The 14895-nt window shown below is 44.8% G+C and overlaps 1 protein-coding gene across 1 annotated transcript in view; it reads right to left on the bottom strand.

The window, feature by feature from the left end:
• Positions 1-8948: 8948 nt before the first annotated feature.
• Positions 8949-14895, bottom strand: part of LOC120985553 (thymidine phosphorylase) — a 92519-nt gene continuing 86572 nt past the window's right edge. The window contains exons 10-11 of the mRNA XM_040413560.1: positions 9363-9503; positions 8949-9168 (exon numbers count right to left, since the gene is read on the bottom strand). Coding sequence (XP_040269494.1) covers positions 8975-9168; positions 9363-9503 — 335 coding nt within the window. The 3' untranslated portion in view covers positions 8949-8974. The remainder of the gene's footprint in view (positions 9169-9362; positions 9504-14895) is intronic.

The raw sequence follows: 14895 nt of genomic DNA on the forward strand, positions 1-14895 counted from the left end.
GAGTCTATATGGGGTGATCACCCCCTGTCATTGATCACCCCCCTGTAAGGCTCCATTCAGACGTCCGTATGTGTTTTGCGGATCTGTGGATCGTCGGCACCCTAATAGAAATGCCTATTCTTGTCCGCATCTGCGGACAAGAATAGGACATGTACTATTTTTTTGCGGAGCTGCGGACCAGAAGTTCGGGGCTGCGGACCGGAAATGCGGATGCAGACAGCCCACTGTGTACTGTCAACATCTTTCCGTCCCCATTGAAAATGAATGGGTCTGCACCCGTTCCGCAGTGCGGACGTCTGAATGGAGCCTTATAGTGACTTGTATGGTTCTGGTGTGAGTAGGAGAGAGAATTTCTGATCTTTAACCTTGTTAGCAGAACACAATTGGCAGAGCTCATAGCTGGCATTGTTTTGCATTTAGTTGCATGGACTGCTTTATGTAGGTGTACGCCTCTTAATAGATTAGGTGTGCTCCACTGAGCTTCTTAGTAACACTGGCGTAGGAAACATCAGCCCTAGGGCTCATGCACACGAACGTATTTTCTTTCCGTGTCCGTTTAGTTTTTTTTGCGGACTGTATGCGGAACAATTAATTTCTATGGGTCTGCAAGAAAAACCGGAAGTTACTCTGTGTGCATTCTGTTTCAGTTTGTCCGCATGTCCATTCTGCAAAAAAATAGAACGTGTCCTATTATTGTCCAACTTGAATGGGTCAGTGATCTGTCTGCACCACAAAAAATAGAACATGTTCTATTTTCTTGTGGTGCGGAGGCACGGACAGAAACCCCAAGGAGGCATTCCTTAGTGCTTCCGTCGGGTTCTGTGCCTCTGTTCCGCACCGACCTTCCAGGTTGTGGACTCATTCCCAGACCCATTGCGGGCCGCAATACAGGCACGGCCCAACAATGGCCGTGTGCATGAGCCCTTATGCATAATATTGCATAGTATCTGTTTTTTTACAGGATTCTGTTGCATTAGTTGTCATCCGTTTGAGCCATTTCCATCTGAGATCTGTTTTTTTAGACAGAAAAAAAGTACTGCATGCAGGACTTTTTTCTCATCTTTAAAAAATGGATCTCAGACTCAAACTGATGACAACTGATGCAACATTTTTTATTTTTTACAGGATCCTGTTTTTTCTCTCTCTCTCTCTTAGTGCCCCTTTACGCACCTAGGCTTCAAAAAAGTGTCACACATGTGGTATCGCCGTACTCAGGAGAAGTAGGGCAATGTGTTTTGGGGTGTATTTTTACATATACCCATGCTGGGGGAGAGAAATATCTCTGTAAATTGACAACTTTGTATAAAAAAAATTAAAAAGTTGTCATTTACAGAGATATTTCTCACACACAGTATGGGTATATGTAAAAATACAGTATAAATAACCCACAAGTGACCCCATGCGAGTTCCTAGAATTTTTTTTTTTTGGCACAAGTTAGCGGAAAATGATATATACAGTGGGATGCGAAAGTTTGGGCAACCTTGTTAATCGTCATGATTTTCCTGTATAAATCGTTGGTTGTTACGATAAAAAATGTCAGTTAAATATATCATATAGGAGACACACACAGTGATATTTGAGAAGTGAAATGAAGTTTATTGGATTTACAGAAAGTGTGCTATAATTGTTTAAACAAAATTAGGCAGGTGCATAAATTTGGGCACCACAAAAAAGAAATGAAATCAATATTTAGTAGATCCTCCTTTTGCAGAAATTACAGCCTCTAAACGCTTCCTGTAGGTTCCAATGAGAGTCTGGATTCTGGTTGAAGGTATTTTGGACCATTCCTCTTTACAAAACATCTTTAGTTCATTCAGGTTTGATGGCTTCCGAGCATGGACAGCTCTCTTTAAGTCACACCACAGATTTTCAATTATATTCAGGTCTGGGGACTGAGAGCGGATCCGCAAAACACATACGGACGTCTGAATGGAGCCTTACAGGGGGGTGATCAATGACAGGGGGGTGATCAGGGAGTCTATATGGGGTGATCACCCCCTGTCATTGATCACCCCCCTGTAAGGCTCCATTCAGACGACGTCCGTATGTGTTTTGCGGATCCGTGGATCTGCGGATCCGCAAAATACATACGGACGTCTGAATGGAGCCTTACAGGGGGTGATCAATGACAGGGGGGTGATCAGGGAGTCTAATATGGGGTGATCAGGGGTTAATAAGTGACAGGGGGGGAAAATAGTGTAGTGGTGTTTGGTGCTACTTACAGAGCTGCCTGTGTCCTCTGGTGGTCGATCCAAGCAAAAGGGACCACCAGAGGACCAGGTAGCAGGTATATTAGACGCTGTTAACAAAACAGCCTCTAATATACCTTTTTGGGGTTAAAAAAATCGCATCTACAGCCTGCCAGCGAGTTCTTTTCATTTCAAATCCATTGTGGTGGTGTATAGAGCCAAAAATGGTAGAATTGTGTCAATATTCCAATATTTATGGACCTGACTGTATACCAGTCCTTAAAAGTACTTTTGTGGCCCTATTAGCTAGCGTTTGGTGTCCCTAACAGCCCGTCCCTGCTCCACACAGCAACCTCTCCCTACACTGGCAAAACACTGAATGTAAAATGGCGGCCAGATCAGGTTTATTTATAAGGTAGGGGGTATGTCCATGTGCTGAAACGTCTCAATTTGCTGTCCTGTACCACCTGAAGGATGTGTCATGGGTCAAAGTTCTTCACAATGTAAAAGAATATGGCGGACGCGAATATCTCCATATATTCGCATGTTCAGCGAATCGCGAACACGCAAAGTTCGCCGTGAAACGACCACCGGGCGAACCGCAAGGCCATCTCTACATATCATCATAAGTCAATATAATGCTATGTGATCCTATCAGTGCTACGTAGGTCAGGACAGGAGCTCTCGCAGACACTCTACAAGTTCAACACATTGAATTCGCTCGTGTGAAACCAGCCTTAAGGTCCATTCACAAGTCTGCAGTGTTTTGTGGAACCGCAAAACACCGGGTCGGCACCCTAATAGAAATGCCTATTCTTGTCCGCATCTGCGGACAAGAATAGGACATGTACTATTTTTTTGCGGAGCTGCGGACCAGAAGTTCGGGGCCGCGGACCGGAAATGCGGATGCAGACAGCCCACTGTGTACTGTCCACATCTTTCCGTCCCCATTGAAAATGAATGGGTCTGCACCCGTTCCGTAGTGCGGACGTCTGAATGGAGCCTTATAGTGACTTGTATGGTTCTGGTGTGAGTAGGAGAGAGAATTTCTGATCTTTAACCTTGTTAGCAGAACACAATTGGCAGAGCTCATAGCTGGCATTGTTTTGCATTTAGTTGCATGGACTGCTTTATGTAGGTGTACGCCTCTTAATAGATTAGGTGTGCTCCACTGAGCTTCTTAGTAGCACTGGCGTAGGAAACATCAGCCCTAGGGCTCATGCACACGAACGTATTTTCTTTCCGTGTCCGTTTAATTTTTTTTGCGGACTGTATGCGGAACAATTAATTTCTATGGGTCTGCAAGAAAAACCGGAAGTTACTCTGTGTGCATTCTGTTTCAGTTTGTCCGCATGTCCATTCTGCAAAAAAATAGAACGTGTCCTATTATTGTCCAACTTGAATGGGTCAGTGATCTGTCTGCACCACAAAAAATAGAACATGTTCTATTTTCTTGTGGTGCGGAGGCACGGACAGAAACCCCAAGGAGGCATTCCTTAGTGCTTCCGTCGGGTTCTGTGCCTGTGTTCCGCACCGACCTTCCAGGTTGTGGACTCATTCCCAGACCCATTGCGGGCCGCAATACAGGCACGGCCCAACAATGGCCGTGTGCATGAGCCCTTATGCATAATATTGCATAGTATCTGTTTTTTTACAGGATTCTGTTGCATTAGTTGTCATCCGTTTGAGCCATTTCCATCTGAGATCCGTTTTTTTAGACAGAAAAAAAGTACTGCATGCAGGACTTTTTTTCTCATCTTTAAAAAATGGATCTCAGACTCAAACTGATGACAACTGATGCAACATTTTTTATTTTTTACAGGATCCTGTTTTTTCTCTCTCTCTCTCTTAGGCTACTTTCACACTAGCGTTTTACTGGATCCAGCAGGGTTCAGCAAAAACGCTTCTGTTACTGATAATACAACTATCTGCATCTGTTATGAACGGATCCGGTTGTATTATCTTTAACATTGCCAAGACGGATCCGTCATGAACTCCATTGAAAGTCAATGGAGGACAGATCCGTTTTCTATTGTGGCAGAGAAAACGGATCCGTCCACATTGACTTGCATTGGGGGTCATGACGGATCCGTTTTTCTCCACATCCCAGGACAGAAAGCAAACTACAACATCTTGTATCTGGTATGGGAACGCAACTAAACGGAACGAAATACATTTTGGAGCATTCAGTTTTGTCCCCATTAACAATAAATGGGCACAAAACTGAAGCGTTTTTTTCCAGTATTGAGACCCTATGACGGATCTCAATACCTGAAAACTAAAACGATAGCGTGAAAGTAGCCTTATCCTGATGGATCGGAAGAACGGAAAGCTAAACGATGATATGTACTCAGCCTAACACATTCTACATAGAACTATATTGGTAACATAATTCCTTTGAACATATGTATAGGTGTCGATAATGCTTTAAACCAAAGTATTTCCTGTAATGTTTAGTAAAACATCAAATAGTAATTATGTGTCCTTTATTACTGTATTTCAAAACATGACATTGAGCATCTCTTGACATGGAAGGAATGGTACAACATAGATTTATAAGAATAGATGCTCCAGAATCATTATTGGGAATGCAAATAGTTACTATAATAGACATGTCAGGAGAGGATACAGCTCCTCTTTAAAGCGGACCTTTCACTAGAATAGAAAATCCAAACTAAGTATACAGACATGGAGAGCGGCGCCCAGGGATCTCCCTGCACTTACCATTATCCCTGGGCGCTGCTCCGTTCTCCCGGTATAGCCTCCGGTATCTTCATATGTTCGGCTCCACCCAGTTGAGCCTGCCGGCGTCTCTTTCTCCCAGGCTGTAGCGCTGGCCAATCGCAGCGCTCAGCTCATGGCCTGAGAGAAAAAATAAACTCTCAGGCTATGAGCTGAGCGCTGCGATTGGCCAGCGCTACAGCATGGGAGAAGGAGACGCCGGCAGGCTCAACTGGGTGGAGCCGAACATATGAAGATACCGGAGGCTATACCGGGAGAACGGAGCGGTGCCCAGGTATAACAGTAAGTGCAGGGAGATCCCTGGGCGCCGCTCTCCATGTTTGTATACTTAGTTTAGATTTCCTATTCTAGTGAAAGGTCCTCTTTAAAGCCAAGCAAGGCATTTTTTGCGGACGAGTTATACAGGTCCTTTTCAAAAAATGTGCATATTGTGATAAAGTTCATTATTTTCTGTAATGTACTGATAAACATTAGACTTTCATATATTTTAGATTCATTACACACAACTGAAGTAGTTCAAGCCTTTTCTTGTTTTAATATTGATGATTTTGGCATACAGCTCATGAAAACCCAAAATTCCTATCTCAAAAAATTAGCATATCATGAAAAGGTTCTCTAAACGAGCTATTAACCTAATCATCTGAGTCAACTAATTAACTCTAAACACCTGCAAAAGATTCCTGAGGCTTTTAAAAACTCCCAGCCTGGTTCATTACTCAAAACCGCAATCATGGATAATACTGCCGACCTGACTGCTGTCCAGAAGGCCATCATTGACACCCTCAAGCAAGAGGGTAAGACACAGAAAGAAATTTCTGAACGAATAGGCTGTTCCCAGAGTGCTGTATCAAGGCATCTCAGTGGGAAGTCTGTGGGAAGGAAAAAGTGTGGCAGAAAACGCTGCACAACGAGAAGAGGTGACCGGACCCTGAGGAAGATTGTGGAGAAGGACCGATTCCAGACCTTGGGGGACCTGCGGAAGCAGTGGACTGAGTCTGGAGTAGAAACATCCAGAGCCACCGTGTACAGGCGTGTGCAGAAAATGGGCTACAGGTGCCGCATTCCCCAGGTCAAGCCACTTTCGAACCAGAAACAGCGGCAGAAGCGCCTGACCTGGGCTACAGAGAAGCAGCACTGGACTGTTGCTCAGTGGTCCAAAGTACTTTTTTCGGAGGAAAGCAAATTTTGCATGTCATTCGGAAATCAAGGTGCCAGAGTCTGGAGGAAGACTGGGGAGAGGGAAATGCCAAAATGCCTGAAGTCCAGTGTCAAGTACCCACAGTCAGTGATGGTCTGCTGCTGGTGTTGGTCCACTGTGTTTTATCAAGGGCAGGGTCAATGCAGCTAGCTATCAGGAGATTTTGGAGCACTTCATGCTTCCATCTGCTGAAAAGCTTTATGGAGATGAAGATTTAACTTTTCAGCACGACCTGGCACCTGCTCACAGTGCCAAAACCACTGGTAAATGGTTTACTGACCATGGTATTACTGTGCTCAATTGGCCTGCCAACTCTCCTGACCTGAACCCCATAGAGAATCTGTGGGATATTGGGAAGAGAAAGTTGAGAGACGCAAGACCCAACACTCTGGATGAGCTTAAGGCCGCTATCGAAGCATCCTGGGCCTCCATAACACCTCAGCAGTGCCACAGGCTGATTGCCTCCATGCCACGCCGCATTGAAGCAGTCATTTCTGCAAAAGGATTCCCGACCAAGTATTGAGTGCATAACTGAACTTAATTATTTGAAGGTTGACTTTTTTTGTATTAAAAACACTTTTCTTTTATTGGTCGGATGAAATATGCTAATTTTTTGAGAGGAATTTTGGGTTTTCATGAGCTGTATGCCAAAATCATCAATATTAAAACAAGAAAAGGCTTGAACTACTTCAGTTGTGTGTAATGAATCTAAAATATATGAAAGTCTAATGTTTATCAGTACATTACAGAAAATAATGAACTTTAGCACAATATGCTAATTTTTTTAAAAGGACCTGTATGTTTTACCTAATTTGCTGATCAACAGAATACAACAAATCTTTGTAAATTTTTGAAACAAATCTATTTTAAAAAGTTAAGCTGTTACAATAATTACAAATAAGTTATTATATATCCTTAAGGTGAAACTTGGGGCAAATTTTTAGAAACCGTAAAACTGTCCTAGGGTCATGTAACATCCCTGTTCTATTAATTCTTTTACTCCGGTCTCTTAAATTTAAGCCACACTCATTGCTACGCTATTGGCTAAAGTTACACCTCACAGACTTCCTGCTCCGCAGCTATTGGCTGAAGTTACACCTCACAGACTTCCTGCTCCGCATCTATTGGCTGAAGTTACACCTCACAGACTTCCTGTTCCGCAGATATTGGCTGAAGTTACACCTTACATACTTCCTGCTCCGCAGCTATTGGCTGAAGTTACACCTCACATACTTCCTGCTCTGCAGCTATTGGCTGAAGTTACACCTCATACTTCCTCCTCTGCAGCTATTGGTTGAAGTTACACCTCACATACTTCCTGCTCCGCAGCTATTGGCTGAAGTTACACCTCACATACTTCCTGCTCCTCAGCTATTGGCTGAAGTTACACCTCACATACTTCCTGCTCTGCAGCTATTGGCTGAAGTTGCACCTCACATACTTCCTGCTCTCCAGCTATTGGCTGAAGTTGCACCTCACATACTTCCTGCTCTCCAGCTATTGGCTGAAGTTACACCTCACATACTTCCTGCTCTGCAGCTATTGGTTAAAGATGCAACTGCCTCATGCTCTGCAGCTGTTAGCTGAAGATGCACCTCACAGATGGGGTTGAGCAAAGCACTCTTTGGATCATATATCTGAAGTCGCTTTGGTCAAAACTTCATTTAAATGCTGTATGGAGATCCACCTCCATACAGCATTCAAATTTAATTCGTTATCTCTGAAGTCGCTCGAGACTTCTTGGAATAATTTCAGCATTCGATTATTCAACTTGAAAATTTTTAAACTGGGATCCGAAGTCAGTTTCGGTACTCAGGTACCTGTAGGTACCGAAGCCTACTTCAGATCCAAGTTTTAAAATTGTTTTCAAGTTATAAAATCGAAGTGCCAAGTTATTGTGAGATTATGAATTTCACCTCAGCGGAGCCCATACATTTGAATGCTGTATGGAGACGGCTCTCCGTACAGCAGTCAAACAAACTTTTGACTGAAGCGACTTCATATCTATGATCCGAAGTGTGCTTCGCTCAACCCTACTCACAGACTTCCTGCTTTGCAGCTATTGACTGAAGAAGCACATCACAGACTTCCTGCTCTGCACCTATTGGCTGAAGATGCACCTTACAGACTTCCTGCTTTGCAGCTATTGGCTAAGGATGCAACTAACAGACTTCATGATCTGTAGCTATTGGCTGAAGATTAACCTCACAGACTTCCTGCTTTGCAGCTATTGGCTGAAGAGTCTGCGAGGTGCAACTTCAGCCATCTGCAGCAAAGCAGGAAGCCATGTCAAAGAAGGAAGTGGGGTGGGTCACTTTTCCTACGTAGCCATTTTGTTACTTCTTGAGGTATTTAGAACTTATAGGGGGGTCATTTACTATGACTCCCTATGCATGTTTTTGGTGTAAAAGTCACATGGCCCTGTTTTCCAATTTTTTTAAAATGCAAATGTGGCTTAATTTAGCATTTTTATGCTGGGGTGACAGAGGTGTGGCTATCAGCCTTGGTAAATTCATTTACATTTATGTTTTTTTTTTTGGCGTGAATGACAATTGAAATCTATTCCATTAAAGGGCTGGATTAGATCAAGCTTGCATGCTTTGGCAGTGCAGGGGATATCAAGAACTGGTGTAAAACGCTGGTGTTTAATAAATGACCCCCATAGTGTACAGAACAGTTTGATAACTTACATTAAAGAGACCAAGGTAAAAAGGGTTGATGGCCCTAGTATGTTACATTTCAACCAAATATGAAAATTCCCCTGGAGTTTCACTTTAATATAATTTTATATATTAAGCTTCTATTATAAAATGACATGAATAAGATACAGTTGTAAATTGACACTCAGCTGATCTCCCCCTCCCGGAGTACAGTTTCTCCATTCTCTTCCTTCTTAAATTTACCATAAATAACACCCCTAATAAGAGACGGAGGGATAAAGGCAGGTTGTTGTAAAATGCAAAGAGCATTCTGAAGGACCTGTCGTTGTGTGTCTTGAAGAAGTGGTTTCTCATAATGAACCCGTATCCATGGATCTCCTGTCATGAGGAAGAGTGTTAGATAATATACTGTAAGTATTTATTCATTTTATCAGAGGAGGATGGAGACTTGCATTACTACAATATTATACAAATGCAGACAAATTAAAAGTACAGCAGTTAGTTGCTCTTTAGCTCCTCTCTTTCTCCGACTACTGCTAGTAGCAATAGCCTATACATAGCACATGTTTTACCTGTCTTTACTTGCTGTCCCACTCTCACAAGCAGTTCTGCTCCAACATTATGGTTAATTACATCTGTTGCTTTCTTCCTCCCAGCCCCAAGAGCGCTCAGTATTTCGGCAATCGGTCTGGCTTGGATTAACTGCACCGTACCTAGATATATGTATATAATAAAATTAGACAATTTATTTGTCATATCCATATCAAATACTGTAATTTGTACTCAAATTGGAAGATACTAACATTTGTGCTGTTGTTGCCTCTAACTAATTCTACCTTTGTGGAGGTGTTTTTTATTGTCAGGAGTAGTGTGCATATGAACATTTGTTCTGCCAGGCAGTGTTCCTTAAAGGGGTCATTCCATGATTGATGTAAAGAATAAATAAATCACTGCTCCAATTGCTCTGCTAGATTATCTTCAGCCTGTCAGCTTAGATGGTGTGTCCTTTCTGCTATAGCCCCCCCCCCCCCTGTAACTACCACAGCTTCTAACAGAAGATATGGCTGGTGGCAGATTGAGCACGTTTAACCAGTTCAGGATGTCTTATTTTTGGTGCAAACAGATGATCGGTGGAGGTGCTAGATGTCAAACAGTGGATAAGGCTGGAAGCAGAAAGTTCCTACATCCTGTAGCCCAGCTCCCACTCACTACACAGTGAAAGAAGCCTTCTTCTTCCAGTGCCATCCACTATTTTGTTCCTGACATGGGCAGCTGCCAAAAGTAGGTGATCAGTTCGGGGACTGGATGTCAGACACCCACCAATCCCACAAAACCGATATTGATGATCTATTCTGAGCAGAGCTGCACTGCCAACTAGGCAAGGCGAGGCGATCGCATCAGGCAGCGTGGCCCTGGTGACAAGTGGGGGGCGGTGGCAGGGCAGCGGGAGATGAGCGCTTCCATTGTGGAAGTGCTCATCTGAGTCGCCGTCCTCAGGACAGCGATACAGATGGCTGTGCTGCGGGGCAGGGGCGTCTCCCTTCCTCGTTCCTTTGATAGGCTGCAGGCACTAGACCTGGAGGCACTATATAGGGGCATTTTATACTGGTACATTATGGGGGCACTATGAGGAAGGGGGAATAGGACCACTATGGGGAAATTTACTGGGGGCACTATATAGAGGCATTTTATACTGGCACATTATGGGGCACTATGGGGAAGGGGGGAGAGGAGCACTATGGGGGCATTGACTTGGAGGCATTATATAGGGGTATTTTATACTGGCACACATTATAGGGGCACTATGGGGAAGGGGAGAGAGAAGTACTATGGGGGCATCTACTGAGGACAATGTTATACTGCTACATTATGGGGGCACTAAGAGGAAGGGGGAGAGGAGCACTATGGGGGCATTGACTTGGAGGTATTATATAGGGGGATTTTATACTGGCACACATTATGGGGGCACTATGGGAACTGGGGGCATTAAAAGGGGATATTTTTTGCACTGGTACACATCATAAGGGGGCATTTTTCTACTGTCTAAGGAGAATTATTACTACTAGGGGGCATATTGGTGGGCTTTAATATTACTGGGGGACTATGGGGAACATGATTACTAGTATGGGCACTATGGGAGAATTACAGTCAGGTCCATAAATATTGGGACATCAACACAATTCTAACATTTTTGGCTCTATACACCACCACAATGGATTTGAAATGAAACAAACAAGATGTGCTTTACTTGCAGACTGTCAGCTTTAATTTGAGGGTATTTACATCCAAATCAGGTGAACGGTGCAGGAATTACAACAGTTTACATATGTGCTTCCCACTTGTTAAGGGACCTAAAGTAATGGGACAATTGGCTTCTCAGCTGTTCCATGGCCAGGTGTGTGTTATTCCCTCATTATCCCAATTACAATGAGCAGATAAAAGGTCCAGAGTTCATTTCCAGTCTGCTATTTGCATTTGGAATCTGTTGCTGTGAACTCTCAAGATGAGATCCAAAGAGCTGTCACTATCAGTGAAGCTAGCCATCATTAGGCTGAAAAAACAAAACAAACCCATCAGAGAGATAGCAAAAACATTAGGCGTAGCCAAAACAACTGTTTGGAACATCCTTAAAAAGAAGGAACGCACCGGTGAGCTCAGCAACACCAAAAGACCCGGAAGACCACGGAAAACAACTGTGGTGGATGACCGAAGAATTATTTCCCTGGTGAAGAAAACACCCTTCATAACAGTTGGCCAGATCAAGAACACTATCAAGGAGGTAGGTGTATGTGTGTTAAAGTCAACAATCAAGAGAACATTTCACCAGAGTGGATAAAGAGGGTTCACCACAAGATGTAAACCATTGGTGAGCCTCAAAAACAGGAAGACCAGATTAGAGTTTGCCAAACAACATCTAAAAAAGCCTTCACAGTTCTGGAACAACATCCTATGGACAGATGAGACCAAGATCAACTTGTACCAGAGTGATGGGAAGAGAAGAGTATGGAGAAGGAAAGGAACTTCTCATGATCCTAAGCATACCACCTCATCAGTGAAGCATGGTGGTGGTAGTGTCATGGCGTGGGCATGTATGGCTGCCAATGGAACTGGTTTTCTTGTATTTATTGATGATGTGACTGCTGACAAAAGCAGCAGGATGGATTCTAAAGTGTTTTGGGCAATATTATCTGCTCATATTCAGCCAAATGCTTCAGAACTCATTGGACGGCGCCAGGGCCCGGCCTTTGGGGTGTGCGAGCTGTGCGGCCGCACAGGGCGCCATGGCAACAGGGGCGCCCGGCGGCCGACACAGCTCGCAGTCGGTCTCTACAGGCTACAGCAGCCGGCCCGACCTGAGCCGAGATTGGACGCTAAATTGCAGGGGGCGCCAGGCAGCAAACTGAGGATCATGGGAGCCTAAGGCTCCAGTCCCCTCCGTTCTTCCTCATAGCTTCAGCCTATGAGGCAGTAGAGCGAGCGTAGTGTCTAGAATGTAGTTGATCCTAGGAGGTATGATGTCAGGGAAAGAGGCGGAGTCTGGTCATCCAGGGGGCGGGGCCTAACGATGTGCAGGAGATTCTACAGAGCAGGAGCAAAGTCTGCAGGTCAGTATGTGGAGGAGAATAGTGACTGTTATTTTTACTTGGGGGGCTTTTTGCAGGGGCTGAAGTGAGAAGGAATCATCTTTGTACTGGAGACTGTATGTTAGAGGGGTCTGAAGAGAGGGTAGTTGGGGTGATATTATTTACATGGGACTGTATGCTGGAGAGGCTGAAGGCAAGGGGGTGATATTATTTTACATAGGGCTGTATGCTGGAGGGGCTAAGGCAGGGAAGTGATGTGTCTTACATGGGACTGTATGCTGGAGGGGCGTTGTATCTTACATGGGACTGTATGCTGGAGGAGCTGAAGGCAGGGGGAGTGATATATTTTACATTGGACTGTATGCTGGAGGGACTGAAGGCAGGGGGAGTGATGTACTTTACATAGGACTGTATGCTGGAGGGGCTGAAGGCAGGATGAGTGATGCATTTTACATGGGACTGTGCAAGAAGGACTGGAAGGCAGGGGTGTGATGTATCTTACATGGGACTGTATGCTGGAGGGGCTGAAGGCAGGCGGCAAAGAGAGGGAGTGTGATATTATTTACATAGGACTGTATGTTGGAGGGGCTGAAGGCGGGGAGTGATGTATTTTACATGAGACTGTATGCTGGAGGGGCTGAAGGCAGGAGAGTGATCTACCTTACATGGGACTGTATGCTGGAGGAGCTGAAGGCAGGGAAGTAATGTGTCTTACATGGGACTGTATGCTAGAGGGGCTGAAGGCAGGGGGAAGGTTGTATCTTACATGGGACTGTATGCTGGAGGGGCTGAGGGGGGGGCATAATTATTACTATAATACTACAGAGGGGGCCATTATAATATTAATAATAATAATAATAATACAGAGGAGGAAATCATAATTATAATAATAATATAGAGGGGCCAGTATATATTATAATTATACAGAGGGCATTATAGTTATGGGCACTACGGGGGAGGGGAGGTCTGTTATCTGAGGATGATAGTAAAGTGAGAAATCCCCAAAATTTTCTGTGAAACTCTACAGAGATGAGACGCGGCTGAAAGAAGTTATCATGACGGTCCTATCTCCGAATGAAGATGCTGAGGAAAGTCTACATCACAGGAGATGTAGGATGTAACAGGTATGGTGCGGTACTCTTTTTTTTTTTTTACCAAATATCTTTCTTTAAATGGGGCCTGGGGGCAGGGGACTGGATAAGGATAAGGGTGACAGACACTGGGTATGATTAAGGGGGCAGAGGACTGGATAAGGTGGGTGACACCGTGACAGTCACTGGGTATGATTAAGGGGGGCAGCGGACTGGGTAAAGGTGACAGGGTATGATTAAGGGGGGCAGGGGACTGGCTATGGGTGACACTGGGTATGATTAAGGCCCTTAATCATACCCAGTGTCACCCAGAGCCAGTCCACTGCCCCCCTTAATCATACCCTGTCACCCTTACCCAGTCCCCTGCCCCCCTTAATCATACCCTGTCACCCTTACCCAGTCCCCTGCCCCCCTTAATCATACCCTGTCACCTTTACACAGTCCCCTGCCCTTCTTAATCACACCCAGTGTCACCTTTGCCCAGTCTCCTGCCCCCTCAATTAGACCCTGCCCCCCTTAATCATACCATGTGTTACCCATAGCCAGTCCCCTGCCCTCTTAATCATACCCTTTCACCTTTACCCAGTCCCCTGCCCCCCTTAATCATACCCAGTGTCAACTAAAGCCAGTCCCCTGCCCCTTTGTCATACCCAGTGTCACCCTTATCCAGTGCCCTTCCCCCTTAATCATACCCAGTGTCTGTCACCCTTAATTTAAGGGGGTCAGGGTCTAATTAAGGGGGCAGGGGACTGGATAAGGGTGACACTGGGTATGATTAAGAAGGGCAGGGGACTGGGTAAAGGTGACAGGGTATGATTAAGGGGGGCAGGGGACTGGCTCTGGGTGACACTGGGTATGATTAAGGGGGGCAGGGGACTGGGCAAAGGTGACAGGGTATGATTAAGGGGGGCAGGAGACTGGCTATGGGTGACACTGGGTATGATTGTACTTGTTTGCACTTGCACTTAAATTATCTGTAATTAAAGAAAACTGTTTGTTACAAAGATTGTTTTCCTCTTTGTGTATGTGTAGGTGAACGGGGGGGGGGGGGGGGGGCGCCACGAGATTAGCTCGCACAGGGCGCCTGAACACCTAAGGCCGGCCCTGTCACGGCGCTTCACAGTGCAGATGGACAATGACCCAAAGCATACTGCAAAAGCAGCCAAAGAGTTTTTTAAGGGAAAGAAGTGGAATATTATGCAATGGCCAAGTCAATCACCTGACCTGAATCCGATTGAGCATGCATTTCACTTGCTGAAGACAAAACTGAAGGGAAAATGGCTCAAGAACAAGCAGGAACTGAAGACAGTTGCAGTAGAGGCCTGGCAGAGCATCACCAGGGATGAAACCCAGCTTCTGGTGATGTCTATGTGTTCCAGACTTCAGGCTGTAATTGACTGCAAAGGATTTGCAACCAAGTATTAAAAAGT

Source organism: Bufo bufo, chromosome 1 (genome assembly GCF_905171765.1).
Source record: "Bufo bufo chromosome 1, aBufBuf1.1, whole genome shotgun sequence".
NCBI lineage: Eukaryota > Metazoa > Chordata > Amphibia > Anura > Bufonidae > Bufo > Bufo bufo.